This window comes from Cervus elaphus, chromosome 24, assembly GCF_910594005.1.
Source record: "Cervus elaphus chromosome 24, mCerEla1.1, whole genome shotgun sequence".
NCBI lineage: Eukaryota > Metazoa > Chordata > Mammalia > Artiodactyla > Cervidae > Cervus > Cervus elaphus.
In genome coordinates, this window is record NC_057838.1 from 57,268,201 (window position 1) to 57,293,297 (window position 25,097).

General features: G+C 40.8%; 1 protein-coding gene across 4 annotated transcripts in view; it reads right to left on the reverse strand.

The window, feature by feature from the left end:
- The window catches only part of CACNA2D3 (calcium voltage-gated channel auxiliary subunit alpha2delta 3), an 846,876-nt gene that overhangs the window by 246,672 nt on the left and 575,107 nt on the right, over positions 1 to 25,097 (reverse strand). For all 4 annotated transcript variants that reach the window (XR_006337469.1, XM_043885641.1, XM_043885642.1 and 1 more), the window contains exon 13: positions 16,955 to 17,088. Coding sequence is in view for 3 of the 4 variants with exons in the window: in XM_043885641.1 (XP_043741576.1) it covers positions 16,955 to 17,088 (134 nt within the window). In the remaining variant the exon portion in view is untranslated. The remainder of the gene's footprint in view (positions 1 to 16,954; positions 17,089 to 25,097) is intronic.

Below are 25,097 nucleotides of genomic sequence, written 5' to 3' on the forward strand. Positions count from 1 at the left end.
ATAGTTATGTGTCAAGTTCGCTGATACACTGAGCCCATGGTAAGTATGTAATAAAAGTGGGTACAATTATTATCATTACTTTGGCTGCTCAAACAGTACTGCACAGACCCAGGGAATGGTATTTTTTTCACTTAACAGTGCTTATTAAATATCCCTTTCATACCTGATACTTAGAAGTGATCAAGGAAACTTTTAAATAACTGGGCACTCTTTCCAGAGGCAAATTCAGGCCACTGAGTCATTACTGGAATGGTTATCATAATGTGACTATTTTTAATATCCACTGTAACATTTAAACTTCGTGTTACACATTATAGTTTATGTAGCATATAGTCTAAACAGCAGCCAACCCTTATGGGGTTGGAAAACTGAAACTCAGGAAAGGGAAGTGATTTATATAAGGGTAAATGGCCAGTGAGGAGTAGAGCAAAGACCTAACCCTCAGTCTTCAAATTCAAAGTTCAGTGATCTTTCCTCAATGTCCATTCAGTTGTTAGGGGTCTCAGAAATTTTTCAGAGTGGACACTGAGAGCACAGTGTTGAGAAAGGCAAAGATCAGTTCTTCAGTAACTCCAGGTTTCCCACCCTTTCTCATTTGGAGAATTTCAAGTGACTTTTTTGAGGCACACCTGACTGACTCTCCAATGGATGTTAACAGTAAGGCAGTCACTACAGAGCCATAGGAGTCTTGAGGGCAGTAAAGTATCTTGGCACCCCAACAAATGTGCCCCCACACTTATAGACACTGAGTACTTGAGTGAAGGTGGGACCTTCCTGAATCCGCAGGAATAAAACTCACATCGTTCTTTCAAATAACAACAGTTTCCACAACTCCACATTAGGAAATTTGAAAATCTAATATCATAAAAGCAAGCTGAAGTCATATATTTATGAACTCATTTCCTCAGTCACACAATGAACACTGAAATGAGTACTGGGTACGCAGCCCACATAAAAAGATAAAGAATCTACATGCTGTTTGAGATATCACTACCTTGTCCCCAGTTTTAATATTACACACATAAAGTCAATCAGTTGCACTTTTTTTTCAAACCATGACTGGATCAGATGGATGCAAAATGGGAAACTGTTTATCCACTGGATTATAATTAAGTGATAAACTCATTACATTGATTTGGGGGGGAGGTGCTTTTAAACCTATCAGAATAAATAATGCCATTCTCTGCTTTTCATTTACTTACTAGATATCCATTAAGCATCAGCCCCTGGGCCAGGGAACAGTGGTAGACATAAAAGATTTAATTATTACTCCGTGCTGGGATGCTACAAATGGGAGAGATATAGGAATTAAATAAAGATAACCACACTGTATAACTGAGCTATGAAGTGAGAGCAGGAAGGAATCCCCAGAGGAAGCAGTACTTAAAAAGAGACTTTAAGAATGGAATTAAGTGTTAGGCAAACAGATTCAACCACAGTAAGAATCAACTCACATTCCTTCAAGTGGAGACTATTTTGCCTGAATCAGAGTATACCACCCCAGAATATGACACCTTGGCATATGGATTATTTTGAACTTGAAGGCAATTAACAAATAGCAGATGCAGAAAAAGCTCTATACCCTCCCTCTTTCTGCTTAAAGGCAGGGTATAAATTTCCTTTCGTGAAGGTATCTCTCTTCCCTCTCCCACATCAGGAATAGGAAAACAACTGTTAATCATGGGAAATGTTCTTATCACCTCAGAGACTGCATAAGATTGAATCTGCAAAGAGGACCTTACTAAAGTAGTCCTTGTCTTCCATTAATTTTCCTCCATGTATCTACCCTCCCACAATTTACCAGCTCTAGAAGCCCAAACTTCTGGGGTCAGCCTAGCCTTCTGGCTAGGCTGCCATGCCCTCTCTTCTCTCAGGAAGCAAGTTTGCTTTTTCATTTGTCCTATTTTCTTGTACAGAGCAATTCTGTTTCGCCCCTCTTTCATCTTAGGCTCTGCCCCTGGGCCTCTCTTTCACTTCCTAATGGTCCCAAATCTTCCCTGAGGAATTCTGATGTGAAGGGGAACATTTGGCAGTGATTGGGCCTAGAGGGAAGAGGTTAAATGTGGTCACCTTCTCTTAAAAAAGAAAAACAGAAGTAGATTTTGGGAGGTTAGAAAAAACAGAGTTCAGTAAAGAAATGCCTGACAATGTCAACTGCTTTCCCTCCTGACCTTGTGTAAAGCAGGCTGTGAGCAAAGGTTCAGACAAGGTTTTTGAGAGAGACAAACTCTTAGCCCCAAGGCTAATTGGAGAGGCTCTTACAAGACCTCCAGTACAATGTAGGGTCTCCTAGATTGCTCAGTTTCCTAAATCCCAAGGTTCAAATGGCATGCTTTCAGGACACTTTGTTTAGTTCAATTTTGTATTTGAAGTTTTGATCTACTTAATAGATCACTTAATACTCACTGCTTGGCTTGCAAGACTACCCATCAAGGTGGCCAGACCTTCCATTCAAAGTCATGAATAATGCCTCTGAGGAGTTTGATTCGGGTCCCTCAATTTCCTTCAGAAGAGAAGCTGTATAGATTAGGAATAGCGTATCATGATTTTTGACACAGTGACAGCAGTTGGTGTTATATAAATTATAGGATATGATTACAGCGTTTGCTGTGATAACACCATCAAAATCCTTTTGTGATGTATAACACATTCAAAATGCAAATTCCAGGATATTTTAAAAGCCCATCAAATAGAATTGTTATGACTCCAGATTTAAACCCAGGAATGCTGTGGTTTCGTGTACAAGTGTGATGAGCTGAGTTTTCCTTCTGTCATTTAATACAGCACAGAAAACTCTCCATGTGAGAGACAACAAGTTACAAAATTTAAAGTTTCCTATCTTGGGTTGCCAAACTACGAGAACCTAATTCAGAGTAAGTCAGGCTCCCTGTCTTCATATTCCAAAGCGGTTCTGTGAGATTTTTAAAATTCAGTAGAAGCAATGTAACTCAAACTTGTGGGAATGGGAAAGACATTTCTAATCTCACATCAGGCATTTTAAAGACTTTGGCATCAGCAATGTAGCCATTTGGGCTAGCTCTTCATCAGAGCACATACCTACATGTGAGATACCCCCCACCATGTCCCATCCGAGAGAAAAGGCCTTACCTACAAGGAGGCAACCCAGGATTGAATCCACTTGTTCCACTAATTATCCCATCTCCTTGGGCACATCTCTCTAAACCTAGGCTTCCTCATTGGGAGGATGGAGATAATAGAGTCCATCTAACCAGAACGTAAAAGCACTTAGTACAGGGCCTGGGGTGCATTTTAAGTGCCCCACACTGAGGGCTCTAGCATTCCAGTTATTCTAACTGTGTTGCTCAAATATGGCCTAGCTAACTGCACTGTTGGAGAGGATGCTCCTGAAGGTAACCATTAGTTTTCACAGCTCAGCTTTTCCTCCTGAGTTTCTTGATCCATACTTGCCAGACCTAGCATGAGATTCTAGCACAGTAATTACATCTTATTCTAGTTGTTTCTAAATGACACCATCATAAAGATGTCTGAGACAGTGAGAGGCACTTTTTTTCTCTCATTCCTAAGCATAGGATGGAGCTTCCCGGCAAGACAAGCTGGACACACAACTTAAGAGTAGGGATGTTGCTGCAAAGAGTGAAGGTGACTCCCTTCTGCTGGGAAGGGAAATAAATGCATGACCAACTCTCTCCCCTTTCTTTTGGAGAATGCCAGAATTTGGCAGGTCTCAAATAAAATGAAGGCAGAGTTCATTCCCTAAGACTCTATGTATGGAACAGTAAATAATGCTATTTGGAATTTCCAGATAATAATGATGACCATTTATGGAATTCCTGCTATGTATCTGACATGTACTAAGCAGTCTTACAATTTTTAATCTTCACTGCATGAGATCAGCACTATTATTATTCCCATTTCACAAAGAAGAAACCCTGATTGATACAATACATCACTGCTATGTGGTGTGCAATTTATTTAAATTTTATTTATTTATTGTTGGCTGTGTTGGGTATTCATGCTGCATGGGCTTTTCTTTAGCTGCAGTGAGCAGGGGCTACTCTTGAGTTGCGGTGCACAGGCTTCTCATCATGGTGGATTCTCTTGTATGCAGGGCACTGGTTCCCAGACACCTGGGCTTCAGTAGTTGCAGCATGCGCTCAGTAACTGCAGCTCCCCAGCTCTAGAGCACTGGGTCAGCAGTTGTGGTACACGGCTTAGCTGGTCTACTGCATGTGAAGTCTTCCCTGACTAGGAATCCAACGTTTCTCTCCTGCATTGGCAGGTGTTTTGTTTTTAAATTGCCACTGAGCCACCAGGGAAGCCCTGTGGTATATAACTTACTACAGAATACTTCAGCATAGATTGGTGTGATATACATGTGTATCTCACTGCAATCTATATCTCAGAGGTAGTCAACTGCTCTAATCAGGAATACACATTCCAGCTAGTACATAGGCAAAAAGCAATGTAACTTAGTTATTGATTTCTAATACCAGAGGTTTTGTCAATTACCATAATGGGCATTAGAAATTATCTTATTGCTAAATTAGAGGTATCCATTCTTTGTGGATTGGTTTCATAGACTGCCAAGGCTCAGCCTTTCTCTGCTTGAACCCATATAAAGGCTTTGAGAGCTCAACAGGCTCTATCTTTAGAAATAGTGCCCCATGCCTGATTATTAAACAGTCTTGCCTCCAGTTGCTGACTCCAGCTTTTCAGTCACCTGACTCCAAACAGAAGATTAAACTGACTTATGCAAATAATGCATTTGTTCTGATGCAAGATGTCATCAGAACATCTAAAAGGACAGAGAGCTGGGACTTGAACTTTCAGAAGTTAGTTGGCTTTTGTGCATGCTTCCAATAAATGTTTCCATGGACGGCAGAATTTGTATGAGATTTGTTTTCACTATAACCTAGAAGATTGTTGACAGGACAAATAGCCCTTGCCCTTAAATGTTGAAGGTGGCTTCCCAGGTGGTATGGTAAAGAACCTGCCTGCCAATGCAGGAAACACAAGAGACACAGGTTCGATCCCTGGGTCAGGAAGATTCCCTGGAGTAGGAAATGACAACCTACTCCAGTGTTCTTGCCCGGAAGAACTCCATGGACAGAGGAGCTTGACAGGCTACAGTCTATGGGGTTGTGAAGAGTCAGACATGACTGAGCACACCAATCACTATGAAAAATAATCTAATAAATTTTAAATTACCTAATTGACCAGGATTGTTCACTGAAGGGACTTAAACCATATTTCCTGAAAATGAAAGCTATGACACAGTAGCGCCCACTATAGGGACTGGCCCTCAACTTAGTAGGTGTTTCGTCAGTAAACTAGGTAACCAAACATCTGGTTCCGTAAGTGTCCCTAGAACATATGGCCAGAGTAGATGCTCCTATTTGCTAACAACTACAGAGAAGGAGCAACATAACTGATAAGAGGGTGTAGGGGAGCAAAACTTGCCATGCTAAAATGTCTCGTTGGCATGAGGATTATTTTGAGCTGAAAATAATAATAATAATAATATGCATGCTAAGTTGCTTCAGTAGTGTCTGACTCTGTGCAACCCCATAGACGGCAGCCCACCAGGCTCCGCTGTTCACAGGATTCTCTAGGCAAGAATACTGGAATGGGGTGCCATTTCCTCTAATAATCAAGCCCCAAATGACTCAGAAAGAAACTTTGACTTTCCCCCTAACTGCCAGAAAGAATTTAAATAGCCCGTTTCCAGAAGAGAGCTTCATGGGAGATACATACAAAGAATACGGACTAGGTGTGGTGAGGAAAACTCCTAAGAGGTCTGAGTCTGCTCTATGCCCCCTGTCTCTATGTGGCGCAGCTAACATTTATTTACCAAACATTGCCTTTTCCGTCTCCATGCCACTTGTTTTCCTCCCCTCTGAAATCCCAAACTACTGCTCACCATCTTTTTTTGTCTTTAGCTGAAGATGATATTTAAGGCGAGAATTTCAGCCATTTGGCAAGATACTCAGTTTTCCTGGATCTCTCCTATGCATCCCTATTATTAAACTTTCATTTGATTTTCTTCTATTAATCTGTCTCATGTCTGTTTAATTCTTACACCAGCCAAAAGAACCTAAAAAAGAAAAACTTCTTCCTCCCAACAAGGGCCATAAAGTCCATACATTCTGAGTGCTCCTAATTCATCCCTAGGTTGGCTTATCATCGCAAGAAAAATGGGAAATTGACAAACTTTGTCTAGATTCCATGAAGTCTGGGGAAATCAACAGACCTTCAAAAATGTATGGTTCTGCCAATATAGCAAAGGGCTGCTGTGAACCTATGTATTATGGCCAAAGATACAGCCCTCAACACATTTTTGCATTTCCAGCCACTAATTTTCTTTTCCAAGTTTGTTCTTGTTTGCATTTAGTTGTACTTGGTTGAAAAATCTGTTCTTAATAATATTAATAGTTAAAATTAAGATTATTTTAACCTTTAAATAACTTAAGTTTAACAAAACCACTTTATTTTCAAAGTAAAATGACCCACATATTTTAATAACAAAATAGAGTCAGTAATCTCACTTTAAAAGGAGAGCTTTTTTAACGCAATACAGTTTTGTTACATATGTATTGTCATGCAGTGATCAATATTTCTTAACTTGAGAATTCCATGCTTTCACATAACAGAAAACTAAATAAGAAGCAGATTGTCAAGTGCTATGATGGCAAACAGCTGCCAAAAAGCTATGATTTTTTTTCCCCCCTCTCATTCCCTTAGTATTCTGTTGCAAAAGTTAAACTGAAATACTAATTCATTAAGCATTTCTCAATGTCTTCAGAAAACATACTACCATTCTATCATATCAGACTTTCTGGGAATTTTCCTTTCCAGTCTGGCCCAGAGTAATTAACTTGGCCTGAATCAGGACAGTAATTTAAAGCAGACAGCATTTATATTTTGATGGAGAATTGACTGTTAATGCTAAAGGAGTTCCACGGACCTGAATATTTTTGCTGGCCTCTCCCAATATCAGGTTTCTTTGGAGTCCACCTAAATTATGATGATGCCTGACCAAAAAAATCACATTCCACTCTTCATCCATAAACCATATCTTTAGCAAGAAAACCACCGTTAGGAACTTTTCCATCAGACCTAAGTAATGTAGTATAAACAATATGCCTCAAGCAATCAACCCTTTCCCCAACATATTGCTTTTAACAACACACATAGAAAGGGAGCACTGCAGAAATCTGGTTTACTCCCAGAAGTTCCCCGTTGTTCCATCTAAAATCAGTGACTGACACTGAGTAGCTTAAGCTGGCATTCAGAAAAACCAGCTGCTTTAGACCTAAACTTGATCATTCAGCTAGGTATTCAAAAGGAAAGACAAGTATGACCACTGTATTTCAGGAATAATATCTGAAACTCTGTCTTGGTACCACCATCGACTTCGTAGTCCATCTTCTTTATGATTTTTCCCTAGTTCTTAGTGTTTCGTTGTGCTTTAGTGTAGAGTGGAAGAAACAAACTCTAGCAAGTAGTAAAAAAGAGACTGGTGATATGACTAAAAATAAATCTCATATTGGCTTCCCTGAGCTAATATTGAGTGTGTGGTACTGTGTGCCAGGCAGAGAGCTAGGTTGCAGGGATACAAGGCAGACTTTGCCCCAGTTCTTACATTATCACTGGGAATATTAACCAAAAACAATTTTTAAAGAGGGAAAAAATGTCTAGGTACTTACTTAAAATAATTATAAGTATAAATGATCATACTTTCTATGAAGGAAATAGATAGGAATCTGAGATGGAAGGTCAATAGGCATATGAGGGGGACATTTTAGCTGAGACACAGAAAATGGGAATAATTTCCCCCCCAGTAAAGAAGCAGAATGGGAGGGCAGTCTTTCCAGTTCAGAAGAAGATTGCTCAAAAGCCCAGAAAAAGGAGAAAGTTTTGGGGAATTCAAACAAACAGAGAAAAATGGCGACCAGTATGGCCGATGTTTTGAGAGTGAGGGAGAGAAGTCGGTGATGGTGGGGTTCTGTTGATAATGATCTTCATGATCAAGTGTCTTTATTTGGAGGTAACATACAGGAAAGTAAACTGAAAACCAGGAAATGCAAAACTAATGTAAGACATTATTTGTAAGGACTTCCTGAATACTCATTATATACCCAACAACCAAATATAATTCTGGCAGTGCCAAAACATTATTTTAAAATTATTTTGCATTTTAACAGTGGGTAAGGTGTAAGGACACCTCTACTCGCTAAATTCTTCCATTGGAACATCACGGGAAGTCAACTGATGAATAAGCAGGGCACCTGAATCCTGTCCTTCTCAAAGCAAGGATCCTTCCCATGGAAACATTTGCTCCTTAACAGTGGGAGAGAAACAGACTGTGGAATGAGAGTACTCAGCTTTGCTTCATCTCAGGCCACCTCTAATTTGATCACTTCAGAAGAGAAATCAGTTATAAGAGTGATTAATAGTTGTTTCCACCCACCAGCAAACACATTGATGTTCCAGATTTTTTTATTAGACATAACAGAAATTGATCTGAAAACATGTTCCTTTTGCCTGAGTAAACTATTGTCTTTTTTTTTTTTCCCTTTCTTTGTTCAGAACAAGAGAGAATTTCCCCTGAGGAACTAGCATGGAGCCTCATGCTTGGTCTGGACCTCTAATAGGAGGGCATATCATCAGTAGATTAAGATCAAAGGAGCTCCCAGATGCCACATTGCTCATAAGCAGGTGTGAAAGGCCATGAAGGAATAATTTTTAATGGCAAGAGGAAGCAAAATAGTGGTCCTCTGACACTGTTCAACAGAAGTAGTTTAAAAGCCAAAGTCAGTTGAAATATTCTTATCTATGGTATCTTTGGGGCATAGCCTCATAGAAATTACATTTATATTTGGCACAGCAAACCTGATGTTTTAAGGGTAGAAGAATTAAGTATTTTACATGGGGAAAATCCTGTATATAGCAAGAGAAGAGAAACTGGCAGTTGATATCAAGCCACAGGCTGACTCTCTGGGATTATTTCAATTGTTCTTCATGCTGGTAATAAGAGAAATGTGTTCATTTTAGTTTAAAGCATGAGAATCAGCTCTGAGAATCTAAGCTGCCCAAATATCTGGGCCGTGAAGGGGAAAAAAGCAGTGCAAATTTGGTTTAGTGGCCAAAATACCTTCCTCAGCTCTCCCAAGGCACAAAGGAGAGAGGTTCCTACCACCCACATAGCAGAATGGTGGGTGGAGAGAGGGCAGGGTCAAAGATGTGGGAGGCAAGAGAGGACTGGGGACATCTGTCTGGCAACATGGGCTAAAATGAAGCCATGAGTCTAGGAATAAAAGGGGAAAGGAGACATGCTCCGAAGAGTTAGTATTAGAGCCCAGCTGGGGATGCAACTTATAGAAGACTTAGAAAGACAGAAACCTAGAAATGCCAACTTCTTGACACTCCAGTAAGAAAGAGATTTCTTACAGAATCTGCTATTCACAGCCTTGGCTCACCTGTTTCTATCACGTGACCTTCTCTCATCCCTGGTTGACTGGATGGCAGACATCTGACCTCAGTGGAGCCATGGGCTAGAGTAAGTTACACCCTTTGCTCAAAAATGAAATCGGATACACAAACACGGAGCTCTTCTCTGTTGGGTTTGAACTAGGGCACCGTGTAAAGTACTACAGCTTGGAGAAGACTATGTTTCACCCATGAATGATGGTTTCCCGAAAATATGAAAATACTATTTGGTTTTATAATAGAACCATAATCACAACCTCTTAATCTTTCCTAACTGGACCCATCCCAGTACCCTGTTGTAAAGACACAGTACATTATCTACCAAAGTACTCTGTGTCTATATGTCTGAGTTATCAAGGATCCATGGAAACATTTGATTAACATAGATAAAGGGCTCCAGTGCCTAAAAGCATGGAACCATGATGAATACCATACCACCATACCAATGGGAAATGTGATCTTGGTCATAGATTAGTTTTAGATTCTACAGACAAGCCACATGCAGGACTCTTATTATTTCTCAGTCCTTCCAGTATCAATTCCCTCTGGGACTGTTTTCTTCCCCACTCTGTGAGATTCAGACCATCAGTGAGTAGCTCCATCTCTCCTCGCAGTATGGGGTTGTGACCCAAACAATCTCTTATAGGCTTGACACTGATGCTGGAAGGAAAGGGACTATAAAGATAAAGAAAGTTAGTGGCTGGTAGAGACCACCTTTGTTACCCAGTAAAGAGAGCCTGCTGGGAATAAGTGAATAAGAGTCACGGAGCAAGTCAAAATAAACAGAATTGATCCCTAAATCTAGTCATGCCTCAAGAGAGAACTACATAGATATCTTGACTCTAGATCAACAAATTCCCTTTATGACCTTTACTACTTTGAGTTGGTACTGTCACTTGTAAACAAAGACTGCTGAATAATCTATCATGCTAAATTGTTATTCAGACTTAGTGATTTTGTTTAAGGGCTTATTTCCAGAAGCTATCCTTTCATTACAGATAGTTGAAAATTATTATACCATAATAGCAGAAACAACAACAAATCTAAAAATCTAAAAAAAAAAGAAAACTTGAAATCTAAAAAATTTTGTTTTCATTTTCAATCTCAAACTTTTCTGCTAGTTGACAGTCATCCATACAGGGTGTTAGAACATCTTTCCTAAATAAAGAAAATAATTTTATACCTTTGGTTCATAGTCTTGTAACACCAATCCAAAGTAGAAAAAAAAAGTTGAGCTAACAAAGTTCTATTTAATATAAAAATTTAGAATTATATGGAAGAGAATATTTGGATGAATATAAATAGCACCAGAAATCAAGAATGCACCCATTTTTAACATCACCATCCCTAGCAAAAAAAAAAAAAAAAAAAATTATAATAGTAATCTGTTTCAATGAAAATAAAGTACTATAATATTTATAGTCTATGCCAGAGTTATAATGACTGTAGGGCCAGAAGTGAAGTGTCACAGCATGCTCCGCATGTTTTTAACACGGTTTCTAAAGGCTCTGGAGGCTATTAAATTTAATGAACCCATCTGCTATGAAATAGAGGTCCCAATGTAATCAGTTTCCTCCATGCCATGTAATGCAGATGGCATTCTCTGTTCCACAACCCAGCAGGACGGTTTATGTTTCTCTTTACGTGTGTCTTTTTGCTTTGACGATTTGAACTTCTTTGATATGCAGTGGTGTCTTGGGGAAAACACCGTATATTCAGCTTCTAAGCCCCAACAACTTCCTTATGATGGCTTCGACCCTCCGAGTAATTGCTTCTAGGCAGTGAGATACTGTCGCCTAAAGCAATCACCAAACGACTCCTAAATGGCCTAGGTGCCCTTCTGAGATGGGAAACCAAGCTAAATGTGCAGTTTATCAAATGCAAAGCATTTTCTCCAAGTTGGACTTAGTAGGGGGTGAGGAGGAGGGATACATGTCCAATTTGCAAACGTAACTAAATTGGTTTGAAAGTTCCTACAAATTTCATACAGAATTGTATTACCAGCAGAGGGGAGGGCAGGGGGGCTTGGTAATGGATTCTCATTATTTTAAATGGTCACTTTCCCACTGTTTTCTAAAAGATTTCTTTGCTTCCCTTCTGCACGTCACTGTGGTCTGTGCAAACTCCCCTGGAGGGGTTCATCAGGAATGCTGATGCTTCCTCAGTCTGATGCACAGCAAGTTGGGCAGCATCCCCAAGGTGATCAGGGCCCAACTGGAAAATACAAGTCATCTGCTTACAAATGGAACAAATGCCACTGTTAATGCTTTTTTGCTCTGCACCTAAGAGATAGTGACTATGCAGCACCACTTGTATTCAGATAAGAAGCCCACGAATTTCAGAATTCTAGTGTTTGCTGTTTTGTCAATTAATACATGAGATCTTATTAGATTAAACATAATTAATGTTGCTAACATTAATTCATTTATTTGGGCTTTACCACGAGAGCAAATTGAACAGAACAGCCAGGCAGGAAACAGAATATTTAATCAGACTGGTGGTAATAGTCAGGGAAAATGGATCCCGAAAGGAAAACTTTGTCCATCTTGATTTTAGATCAGGCTGGATTAATTGCAACCCTGGATTCTCATGCATAAAAATCCAAACTCAGCTTCTCTTCACAAACTTTTATCTTGATCTTGTCCAGAGCCAGAACTGTATAAATGCATGTATAATTAATAAGGAGGGAAAGCACTATCCTTGCAGGTCATTTCAAGCTATTCACTTAAGTATTAAATCAATTATATTATCATATTTGTTACTTCAGGGTTTTCAACCATAACTGATGAGTCAAGCAAAAAGGAATTATTTTTGCCTTCACCAGAAGATAACCAAACAGAAAGAAGATTTTAAGACTATGTTAATTAAGCAAACTTGTGGGATCAAGTGTTCAAATTTACTTGATAATCAACTAGTACCTACTTTCTTAGTGTTTGGTAATATGATAAATAAATCAGTAGGTTCACAAGTCCTAATGGAATCAAAACCACCTTCAGACTACAATGTAACAAGGAGAACCAGGCTCTTGGAGACACTGTTGTTTAGCAGAAATGTTATGATGAAGAACAGATGTAATTTTGCCATAATTATATAAATTAATTCAACCTTATTGAAATTCATATATTATAAATGTAAAAAGAAAGTTGTTATTCCTTGACTATGTAAACAAATGTCTTGGAAAGACTCTAAAGAAAGTTGCTAGGGAAGATAATAAATATGTTCAAATATCAAAAAAAATTCCAAAGCATATTATTAAATGGGGTCATCATGCCAGTGCCAGCTGCTCCTGAGTTTGGTCTCTTTTATTACCACAAGCTGGGACACGTTAGGGTAATCCTGGATTGAGACTGCCTTGGATGGATCAGGTGGTAATGAACTTGGAATTGCTGATTCCCACACCCTCTTCATCTGGTTGGTTCCAAAGTTGGTGGCCTCATCTTAGAATTGAGACTCTGCAGGTGAGTTTAGCATATGATTCTGATTTTGACTCCATGTAAATAACAAAGGGAATCTCCCCTTGCCATGGTTGTTATAGGCCCAGAGGACTAGTTTGAAGAGGTGTTGCTTCCTTGGCCGGCGAGGCACCTGTTGGAGCAGTAGCCGCTCACCCAAATAGGCCAAGGGGAAGACGGCATTCCCAATGTCCTTCCTAGCTCAACAGGTTTCTCAAAACCACCAAGATGATAAAGAATCTACTACAGAACATTCTACTGGGGGATTAACTTATCAGGGTTACATGCAAAGAGGGAACACATTGGCAGTGCTGAGCTATCACTTCAGGGACAAGCATATTCTGGGGGTTTAGTTTTATGTACATCAAAAGGTTCTTGAAGAGACAGAAAAAATGAGCTCAGTCATCTTCACCCAGCATTTCAATTAATAGTGAGCCACTTACAGCATTATTTTATTTTAAAGTAAGTAAAGATGATTATGGCACAGAATGCAAATTTCATATAAATGTTTAAGATGAAGCACAAGACTTCAAAGATAATGTCTCTGCACTGTTTGCCCAGAGCTGCTTCCAGATCTTTTTCTTTGCCTCTTCTGTCAGTTCTTTAGTGGAAAAGCAGCTGTAGCAATGGGTTTTCCCTCTCTTGTAACTGCCCCCAATATATAAACATATAAATGTGTGTAACTGTGTATGCATGTATGTGATTAGTAAATCTAGAGCAATTTATTTAAATAATTAACAGTACCTAAAGCTAGATGTTACATTAATACAAAGCTCTATCCTCTTCCTCCCCAGGATCTTCAGGTTATGTAACCCCAGCCTGGATACTCTATATGTGTCATGTGTCCTTCACCAAAGGCACGATGTCCATCAGCTTCTCATTGGTGACAGTAATTTGGCGACCCACTCAAGATTTTGCTGGATTCTCTTTCACTGTTTTCTTCCCCTCCCAACTAGTCAAAAATCTCTAGGGAAGTACTTTGAGACCATGAAAATATCCCACCCATCATCAAACTTTCCCCTAGGCTTAGCATCCATGGATGATGACTACTGCCCTAACCATTCTTTACTAAAACAGCTGTTCACTGGTGATTTTCAATCTAATGACTCCCTCCCTCCACACCTACCAGGCGGCGTTCCATTGCCCACTGGACACTCCACTCCTTCCCACACACTTCCATCACCTATGTAGCTCATCTGTCTGAAATTTGTTTATTTATCTAGAACACATGGATTTCTGTTTTATTCAAGTTATAGTCCATTACTCTACTTTTTTTTAATTTTGGGGTTCAAATTGTCCCAGAGCTGACCACTGAGAGCCCATTCATGCTGATTCCTAGGCTTTTTGACATGACTTTAGTGTCTGGCACAAAATATTCCAGGCTTTTTTTCTGTTTTATTTTTAACAGTAAGACTCCATTACATCCATGTCTCAGAGTTTATGCAATTGATCTCTTATGGTTGGGGATTTAGGTAACTTTCAATATTCTGAAAGTGAAAGTTGGTCAGTTGTGTCCAACTCTTTACAACCCCATGGACTATATAAAGCCCACAGGCTCTTCCGTCCATGGAATTCTCTAGGCAAGAATACTGAAGTGGGCAACCAATCCCTTCTCCAGGTTCAATATTTTGAAATTACAAGACATTCTGCAGTGAACAAACTTTGTGCATATGTATTTTTGGATTGCTGGAGGTTTATCTTCAGGGTTAATTCCTAGAAGTAGGATTTCTGGGTCAAGAGGTGAAAGTACATCTTCCTTCCTAGGAACGCCCCATTCTGTCATCCCACAAGCAACATACGAGTGTCTCTTTCCCACAGCTGCACCAACAAAGCTTTTCATTTTTGGTACTCTTATAGGTAAAAGACATGGTGTCTCACCATACTTTTATTTGCCTTTTTATTACTATGTATAAAGTTGTACATACTTCATATTTTTAAAAACCATTTTTATTATTTTTGTGTGAATTGTCTGCTCATGTCTTTTGTTCATTTTTTTCTATAGGAATTTTGGGGTTTTCCCTTTAATTTTTGAAAGTTCTTTACACATTAGAATTACTCTTTATATGTGTATATGTTGCATATATTTTCTCCTATTTTACCATTTGCTTTTTGACTTTGCTTCTAGTGATTTTTTTACTTAACAAAAGTTGGGTTTTGTTTATATTAGTAGTCAAACCTATTTTTCTTTATGTTGCATCTCGATCTTGGAGTCATTGTTAAAAGCCTTTCTCTGGACTCATAGAATAATTCACTATATTTTTGTCCTACTGCTTTCGTTTCATTTTCGACAGTTTAGGCCTCTGATCCCCTTGAATTTCTTTCTTGGGCATGATGTGAAGAAAGTAACTAATTCTATCTTTTTCTCAATAGCTATCTAGTTTCCCCAAAAGCAGTTATTAAGCCCATCCTGGCCCCACTGGTTAGAGATACCGGCTTTATGACATACAAAATTTCCATATATAGGTAGGTCTTTTTTTGGAAATGGGAACCCAGTCCAGTATTCTTGCCTGGAAAATCCCATGGACGGAGGAGCCTGGTAGGCTACAGTCCATGGGGTCGCAAAGAATTGGACATGACTGAGCAACTTCACTTTGTTTTGGAAGTTCGACTGATGTTTCTATGTATCCAAGCGATGGTCCCATAGAGACTCTGTTCTATATTTTTTAGATAGGATGAAACAAGATGACAGACCCAACTGGATGTTCAGAGTTTGTACAGGGAACCACTGAGTGTCTGGATCACTCTGATCCTGGCTGGCCACCCTCCTCCTCTCCTCTTCCCTGGCCTTACTCAATCACACGTACAAGGAAGAGATGAAACCATCACCACTGTTGTTCTGTTATTACTGTTAGTATGATGCTGACACAAACTGGGTGGCTTAGTTATTTCACTTCTATGATTCTAAACCAAACTGGGTTCAGACTCTGAACATGATAAAATTTCAGTCTCCCTGGTCTCTCCTACACCAGAACTATTAAATTTTTCAGCTTAAGACCCATCTCTGCTCAGGGTGATTTCTCCTGGGAAAGGGCTACCCTTTCCTGACCAGTTCGTATTTCCAAGGTCCCACTGTATGCTTTTAAGGCTTTGGGGGGTGCAGACTGCTGTGCTGTCCCCCGAGATGGGTTCTCACATGCTGCTCCTGCCCTGCATTTGCCTGCAGCTGCCAGAAAAGCAGCAGGAATGAGAATTCATGGAGAGAAAACCCAGCCCACAGCAGCCATTGAGATCACTCTTGAGGATGGCTGTGTCCGGGTTACAGTGATTAATGTGATGTTAATCCTGACACAAATGATGGGAGAGGGGCCCTCTGAGAACATTTACAATCAATAAATGAAAAATGCCACTCCATCAGACTCATTATCACTATGAAAAATCACGCAGCAATTACACAAGAAACCCAGCCACTGAGCCATTACTTGATGATTGGCAACGCTACTTCTTTTAAACTAATTCAACATTAGAATCTTTTTTGCTTGGAAGTTAGATTTAGAATAAGCCCATGGCCACAGCTGCAATAACAATCGCTACCTATATAGTCACCAAGGAAGCATCTTCTCACTTGTCCATGGGAAGAAAAGGCAGCCATGGTCTCTACAGTGACTCCAATTCACGGTCAGAACTGAAATTTGGTTCCACATTCCCAAGTTGAGACCCAAGATTCATTCCTAGGACTGAGCTTCTCCGATGATGGTGAGGACTGAATCTAACATGTCTGTTATCATGGCCACAATGAGAGAATTTGTACACTTGTGAGACAGGGAACAAAGTAGAGAAGACAGAAGCCAAAAGTGAGTTTTCTGTGCTGACCAGACACCTTCCAGAAGAGCCTACTGCATTCTCAGATATTAAGATTTGTTACCAGCCTCGCTTATCAAGAGACCAATGCAAACTGTACAAAAAGAAAGATGTCATTGAACCTGTTATTGAGGAGAAACAATACAACTGCCAACTTTCAGAATAAACCCAAGGAAACTCTCCTGTGCCAGGAGGCACCCTCAGGTTGTCCCCTGGGGCCGCCAAGTACTCACAGTGCTGTCAATGTACGCTTCAGTCCACACCACATCGTGTTCCTGGTCGATGACTTTGGGCCGGCTGAGTACGTGGAGGTATTCCATGACATTTTCCTGCACGTCAGCCAAGGTGGAGATCTGGGTGAAAAATCCTGCCAATGGAGAAGCACCTTTAGTAAAGACAGGCAGAGCTACAACTGAGGAGCATGCCCACACCTTGTCTCTGTAGCAGTATTATGTCTCCTCTCTACCCACTTCAAGCACTGTGTTCATGTAAGAGAACAGTCAAGCAGAAAGAATAAAATAAAGATCAACCACAGACTCATCTCCCAGAGTGAAAGTCACTCAGTCATGCCCGACTCTTTGCGATCCCATGGACTGTATAGTCCATGGGATTCTCCAGGCCAGAATACTGGAGTGGATAGCCATTCCCTTCTCCAAGGGATCTTCCCAACCCAGGGATCAAACCCAAGTTTCCTTCATTGCAGGTGGATTCTTTACCAGCTGAGCCACCAAAGAAGCCCAAGAATATTGGAGTGGGTAGCCTATCCCTTCTCCAGGGGAACTTCCTGACCCAGGAATCGAACCACGGTCTCCTGCACTGCAGGCAGATTCTTTACCAGCCCAGCTACCAGGGAAGCCTCTAGCCCTCAGAAGAATCCCCCATTAATCCACTGAAGAATTTCTTTCTGATGCTTTCTTTCTGTTTAGTCGCTCAGTCTATACATATATGTATACACCTTCTCTGGTAGAAACAGAGTGAGTCCTCTTTACATACCATTTTGTAAACCCCTTCCTAATTTCATTTTAGTGTATTTATTTCCAAATAAATTACTTACAAATTCAGGAAAAACTACAAAGCACATCACTTAAAGGCTGTTATATAGTTACATATTGTTATAAATAGTTATAAATAATAATATCATTATAAATAATTTTTTTTTAATTTTTAAAAAATTTTTTATTGGAGTATAGTTGGTTTAAAATGTTGTGTTATACAAAATGTTGTGTTATACCAGTCAGAATGGCAGCTATCCAAAAGTCTACAAGCAATAAATGCTGGAGAGGGTGTGGAGAAAAGGGAACCCTCTTACACTGTTGGTGGGAATGCAAACTAGTACAGCCGCTATGGAGAACAGTGTGGAGATTCCTTAAAAAACTGGAAATAGAACTGCCATATGACCCAGCAATCCCACTTCTGGGCATACACACCGAGGAAACCAGAACTGAAGGAGACACATGGACCCCAGTGTTCTTCGCAGCACTGTTTATAATAGCCAGGACATGGAAGCAACCTAGATGCCCATCAGCAGACGAATGGATAAAGGAGCTATGGTACATATACACTATGGAATATTACTCAGCCATTAAAAAGAATTCTTTTGAATCAGTTCTAATGAGATGGATGAAACTGGAGCCCATTATACAGAGCAAAGTAAGCCAGAAAGATAAAGACCAATACAGTATACTACACATATATATGGAATTTAAAAAGATGGTAATGATAACTCTATATGCAAAACAGAAAAAGAGACACAGATGGACAGAACAGACTTTTAGACTCTGTGGGAGAAGGCGAGGGTGGGATGTTCAGAGAGAACAGCACTGAAACAAGTACACTATCAAGGGTGAAACAGATCACCAGCCCAGGTTGGATGCATGAGACAAGTGCTCAGGGCTGGTGCACTGGGATGACCCAGAGGAATGCGATGGGGAGGCAGGTGGGAGGGGGGATCGGGATGGGGAACACATGTAAATCCATGGCTGATTCATGTCAATGTATGGCAAAAACCACTACAATATTGTAAAGTAATTAGCCTCCAACTAATAAAAATTAATGGAAAAAAAATAAAGATTTTGAACTGAAAAAAAAAAATAAAATTAAGTATTAAGTTCCTAAATAAAATAAAATAAAATGTTGTATTAGTTTCAGGTGTATAGCAAAGTGAATCAGTTATACATACACATATTTCCACTCTTTTGTAGATTCTTTTTCCATGTAGATCATAAGAGAGTACAGAGTAGAGTTCCCTGTGCTATATAATAGGTCCTTTTTAACTATCTATTTCATATATAGAAGTATACATATGTCAATCCCAATCTCCCAATTTATCCCTCTACCCTATAATTAATTTGCTAAGGCGCACAAAACTTGCTAAACACTTTATAAGTTTAGCCTTATTTACTCTTGACAACATGATGAAGGGAGGATGACTGTACCCACTTTAAAGATAAGATGACTGAGGCAGACCAAGCACAGGTATTTCACCCATGTTCTCACAGGTATCAAGTGGCAAATACTGAAGGTGAATCAAGCTTAAGTCTCTTAATCTACACCTTCTGCTTCTACAGAATTGTTCCCTTTGTGTCTTTGAGGTTGAAACTCCAGCTCAACCCTCATGTGGTACCAGACCTGCCTTCTGAATATGCTGGGTAGACATGATTTGTCAGTAACATAAAAAGTTCTAAACATGCTATCATCTTGAGGGTGAAGAGGCCATTATGCTCAGCTACTGCTATGCTCCTGTTCAGCTAGGGATCCTGTTGGCTTTGCTATGGGTTAGGAAATGTTAGAAGAAAAGGGCTGAACAGAGCACAGGTCTGGATCCCCAGGATGGGGCCCTTCATTCAAACATTTTATGGAAGGCTGTCTTGGTGCCTAGCACTGGCGGAGCAGAGGTTAACTAGATGAGCATGATCCCTGCTTCCTGGGGCCTGTGAGGTCTGTGGAAGCGGACAATTACAAAGTAGCAAAATCAACATGATAGAGAAGCACACAGAAGAGAGAGTCAATCACTTGGCTATCCTGAGGGAGAGTTAGTGCAGCTGAACCCTGAAGGATGAGGAGCAGTTAGCTAGAGAAAAGAGGGGTTAAAGACTGTGTCTGGCAAAGCAAGGAATGTAAGTAAAGGCTCAAAGTCAGAGTTAGATCCATTCCAGGAAGTGCAAATAGTTAAGAATGGCTGGAGTAAAAGGCTGGGGGAGAGTGAGGAGGGGTAGGGTGGTATGAGATCAGAAGAATGGGCAGAGGGACAGTCACATAAGATCTTGGGAAGGAGCTGAGACTTTATCCAACAGACAAGTGGTCACAGAGGCCTTTTAAGCAGGGGGACACTGGATGGACACGGATTCATGCTTCCTCCCCATGCCGCTAAATAAGGACCCTCATAGTTAAGTTTATGCCAGCTTCTACTTGCCAACAAACAAGAGAGGATATGTGTGCCTCTGAAGCCAGATCTGTCACAGCACTGGCTGTACTGTTTACAGAACCTCTTAGTGTTTAATACAGGGCTCAGGGTAAGGAAATGCCAGCCCTTTTGTTATCCAGAAAGGACCAGGACCCTCCCAGGGCATTTCCAAACAAAAGCCAGCTGGTTTAAATTTGGTGTACCAACCCCAAACCAGGTTGGGACCATGTGGCTTCTGGCTTCCTGGTGACAGCTTTGCACAGTGCTAATTAACATGCATCGTCACTCCTGTCCACTCCACCCTCCTGGCCAAGGCCAGAGACTCGCCCATCCCAGTGGAAACAGCCCAAGGGGCCGATGAGACCATACTTTAGCTCAGGATTCTGAAGCAGGGCCCATGTGCACCATGGCACTCCCTCAGAGTTCAGGCACTACCTACAGAGATCCATCCAGATCACTCTTCATGCAAGGCTTCCAGGTGGCTCCTCTTGGAGGCACAGTGGGAAAAACATGCTCTAAAGAAGATTGCTGGATGACAGAAGCATCCACAGTTATCATCCCTCCATAAACCATGACTGTAAACAGTGTCTGAACAGGAAAGAAAGCATTTCATCTCTTCTCTAGTAGATAAACCTTTGGCTCTGCATGAAGGGTCTTACAGAGACAAACACCACAGAGGACAAACCAAGAGATGTGTTGCCATGTTGAAAGGAAGAGGAGAGAACTCCAAGGTTCTGGATCAAGGGGATACCCGCGTGAGCAATTCACAGTACAGTACTATTCCTATTTTGGGTTCCTGTACTAAATGTGCAGTAAAGACAGCCTCTCTTGGGAGGAGTTTTTCTCGGTTGTCTGTGTTTTCATTCTGATCCTCAAAGCCAACAGTAAAAATCCCTGATTTGGGCTTTCCAAAATAGGGCCAAGAGAAGAGAGGGAATAAATAGAAAGAGGGGGATGGGAGAGACAGATTCTCAGTATAGAGGGGGAGTGAGAAGGAAAAGCAGTCACACATTTGGAAAGGGATGGAGCTGAGGGATCATCCTCACTTGGCCTTGCTTATCATAATCAAAGTTCTGAAAAGTTACAAAAAGCTGGCTTCTCCCCAGAGCAACAGACTCATAGCCAGTTGTATACCTGACACCTCCACAGGGATGACTAGCAGGATTCTCAGACTGAACTCGTCCAAAGCCAACTCCTGATTTCCCTGGCCAAACCCATTCCTCCCCCATGGGGTCTTTCCCATCTCAGCCGATGACGCCACTATCCAACTGGGCCAAAAACTTAAGAATTATCCTTGACAGCCATCATTTCCTCAACCCACCCCATCGCTAATCCACCAGCATGTTCTTCTGGCCCTATCTCTAAAATATGCCTCAAGTCTAATTCCCCATCTCCACTGCTCTGGCCCTACTCCAGACTCCACTGTCTCTGCCCCAGGGCACAGCAATAGGCCCTGGCCCCACAAATCCCCTTCCTTGTTATCTAGACGCCTGACAGCAGCCACTGGAGCCTCATGAAGTATAAAGCAGATCATCTCCACGCCTAAAATTTTAAAACAGCTTCTACTTAGAGTTAGCATAAAATCCAGATTTCTTCCCTGACCTCCAAGACTCTCCCTCACCAGGCCCCCGCCTACCTGGATGACCTCATCCCCGTCTGCTCTCCCACACCAAGCCCATCCACTTGACCCTCCCCAGGCACTTGCCCTTGCTGTACCCTCTGCTTAGCACACCATTTATCCAGTTTTCCAAGGATGGCTCCTTTGACCATTCAGGGGTCAACTGTCTGAACTCATTTCCTCTCATTTCACCTGGTCTTTACTTTCTTCCTAAGATTCATCCATATCGAATTCTGATTTATTTGTTTATTTTGTCCTCTATCACTGGAATATTGGCTCCACAAAATGTTACAAAAAGCTGGTGCCCATGTTCTCCAGAGCAGTATTCCCAGAACCAGCAGACAGGTCTGTGAGAGCCATCACTGACGCGGACATTCACCAAGGTCTTACTGTGAGTCACCTGCCTCTACACTTGGGTAACACAACAGCTCAACAGGGGTGTATGCTCCTTGTATAAGGAGGAAACAGAAAGAAAAGAATTCAGTTATTTGTCCTGGATCAATCTGAATCCAGATTCATTTGATTCCAAAATCTTTGCTCTTAACAACTGAAGACAACGCCTCTTCCTATAAAGGGAAGGGACATCACAGCTGCTCAGAGGCCCTCCCCTGGAAAGATACCCCTAATGGGCTGTTTGTATCTCTGTGGCTGGGACAGGTTGAAGATGGGGTAGGGAAGTATATGATTGCCCTATGAGGTTCCTGGCAAATGCACAGAAGTTAGCACCAGCAGTATACCCAAAACAATACCAAAGTTCTAACTTACATTTCAGTATCCAGACCAGGGATGCAGATGTAGAAAAGTAAGAAAAGCTGGAACTATACAAATAATATGAATGATGTATACTGCAAAGCTTAAAGCAAATCTAATCACCTAACCTCAACCCATTAAACTGCAAAACTTTTGTGAAAGAGTCTCTTTTGTTTTCAAATGTTTTTCATAGAAGTTTTAGTTAACAAATGTACGTTTTGATGAATAACAGGAAGTCGCTAAGGACTGGACTCCGGCTGTAACCAGAGATGCTTCCCTCATTCTCCTTCTGCATTCAACTGGCCACTTTTCCTCCCCTTCCTCCACCTCTTTTTATTTCTTTTAAATCCTAGCTCTTGAATGTTTATTCTCTTCTTTAGTGCCTTTTTGGACTTCATATATCATGTAAGAAAACAGAATCAGCAATCATTTGGTAATTACCAAGGAGTAATTAATGCTAAAATTAGCCACCTATTACAAATGGTCTGCTCATTTTTCTCCACAACATCAATTTATTTACCTTATTCTCTTACAGAGCCTCCTGTGAACTCTGGGTTACACTACTCAGTGTGATAAACCACATGCAGGCTGGTGCTTTATACTTCTGATATTTTACTCCCCTTACTTAAGAGATTTCTTAAGAGTTCCACATCTAAGAGTTGCCTCTGCATGAGATGCTACAAAAGCACATCATTGAGCACTCCACTTTGCAATGACACCAGATCTGAGGGACCCCAGAGTCTGGTCCTTGGTGGGAAACCATGGCTATCTACCTCGTCAGATAAGGTCCTAGTTCTACCTTCAGTGTGAATGAGCACTGCTCCCTTTGAGTCTTTTCAAAGACTCGTTTCCCCTCTGACATAAGGCAGGATGAAAACAGTGACCAAGTTCCAGTCTTCTCAGGGCAGTAAGGTGGGCAGTGATGTTGTTGGTGTTACCTGGTGTGCATCCCCTTAGGGAGCAACAGTGTTCTGGGAAGATCCTCACAATAGTCTGCCCCATCTTCATCCTCTTTATCACTACACACTACTGAAAATCACTTTTTTTCTATAGAAAAAATGCAGTTTATAAACAATTTTCTACCTCTACATGACCTTGGAATCTTACAAAGAACAGTCCAAGGGCCCTGAGAGGTGAAGGGCACATGTCTGACGAACTGGAAAGGACAAACCAAGGAAGAATGACCACTCCGGTGGGGAGCCAGGGTCCTCAGTGGGCCTGTGGCATCTGAAGAAGAGGGCTCCTAAGTGTAAAACGACCAGTATCAGCCAGAACCTCTGATTTAGGAGCAAGCCTTTTTGTGTATGAATAATATGAAATTTTTAATCTCAAATTGCATGTTAGAAAACAATTTAAAGGATCACACTGTGGAGCCAGGAATGCTGGCTTGCCTGCAGCCCCTCTTGGTCTCCTCAGAGAGCCTTAATGTCTCCATTTGTAAAATGTCAGAAAATGGACCGCATGCCTACACAAACTGAAGCAGGACCATTTCTGGAAGGCTGGGTGTAAGTCCCAGCCCCAGTCTTTATTAGCTATGGACCATTAAATTCCTTTCTCAACAGCTACATTTCTTTTCCTAGAGTCTCTAAAATCATGGGAAACATTCTTCTATGAACCACAACTTTCTTTTCCCTACAGGGAAGCAACCTCACACCCTGGTGAAGAGTTAGGCTCAGACATCAGATCAACTGGGCCTGAATCTGGCTCTGCCACCTGCTAGCTGGCAACCTGGGGTAAGCTGGTAGTCTCTCTCAGTCTCAGTTTCCTTCCTTTTCATGCACCCTATCCAGCTGTAATGAGGGTCAAAAGAGAAATATACAAAAAAGTACTCTACACTCTACCTGGCACTTACTAAGCAGTTGTCACCCTTAGTTGTTATTAACAACAGTAACACCACTTAAATCTTCACAACTCTTACTCTTTCCACTATAATTCTCAAGTTCTACGGAATGTGCACAAAAATGTCTCTGTTAATGGACAAATGAATAAAAAAGGTACCATGAGTGCACGCACACACACACAAGAATATTAATCAGAATAAGAAAGAAGGAAATCCTGCTATCTGCAACAACATCTATGGACCTTGAGTATATCTTGCTAAATGAGACAAGTGAGATAGAGAAAGACAAATACTGTATCATATCACTTCAATGTGGAATTTTTAAAAAGTGAAAATCATAGCAACAGAGTCAAAAGAGGGTTAAGCAGGGGCTGGGAATTGGGGAGCTGGAGAGCTATTAGTCAAAGAGTACAAAAAAAAAAAAAAGAATTACACAAAGGTATCAGAATAAATGCCAATTGCCTTCTTCTACCTTTTCTGAAATAGCAAAACAAATTTAATTGCCATTTTCCCCTACTCTAAACAATCATTCTGGCTTCATAAATTTGACACTTGGAAATGTATAGTGAGGTTAAGAGATTTCTAGTGGAAAAATGCTATGGGTCTGAACTTCCAAGGAGGGCTCAGGCCACCAGCTCTCTTTCAAACAAGGAGAGAATGACCATGAGCTTATTAAAAAGGGACAGGTTAAGCAGACAACCAAGAGAGACTCATGTGGCATTTCCATTCGACCTAATGATGACGGATAGGTTGAGAACCAAACAC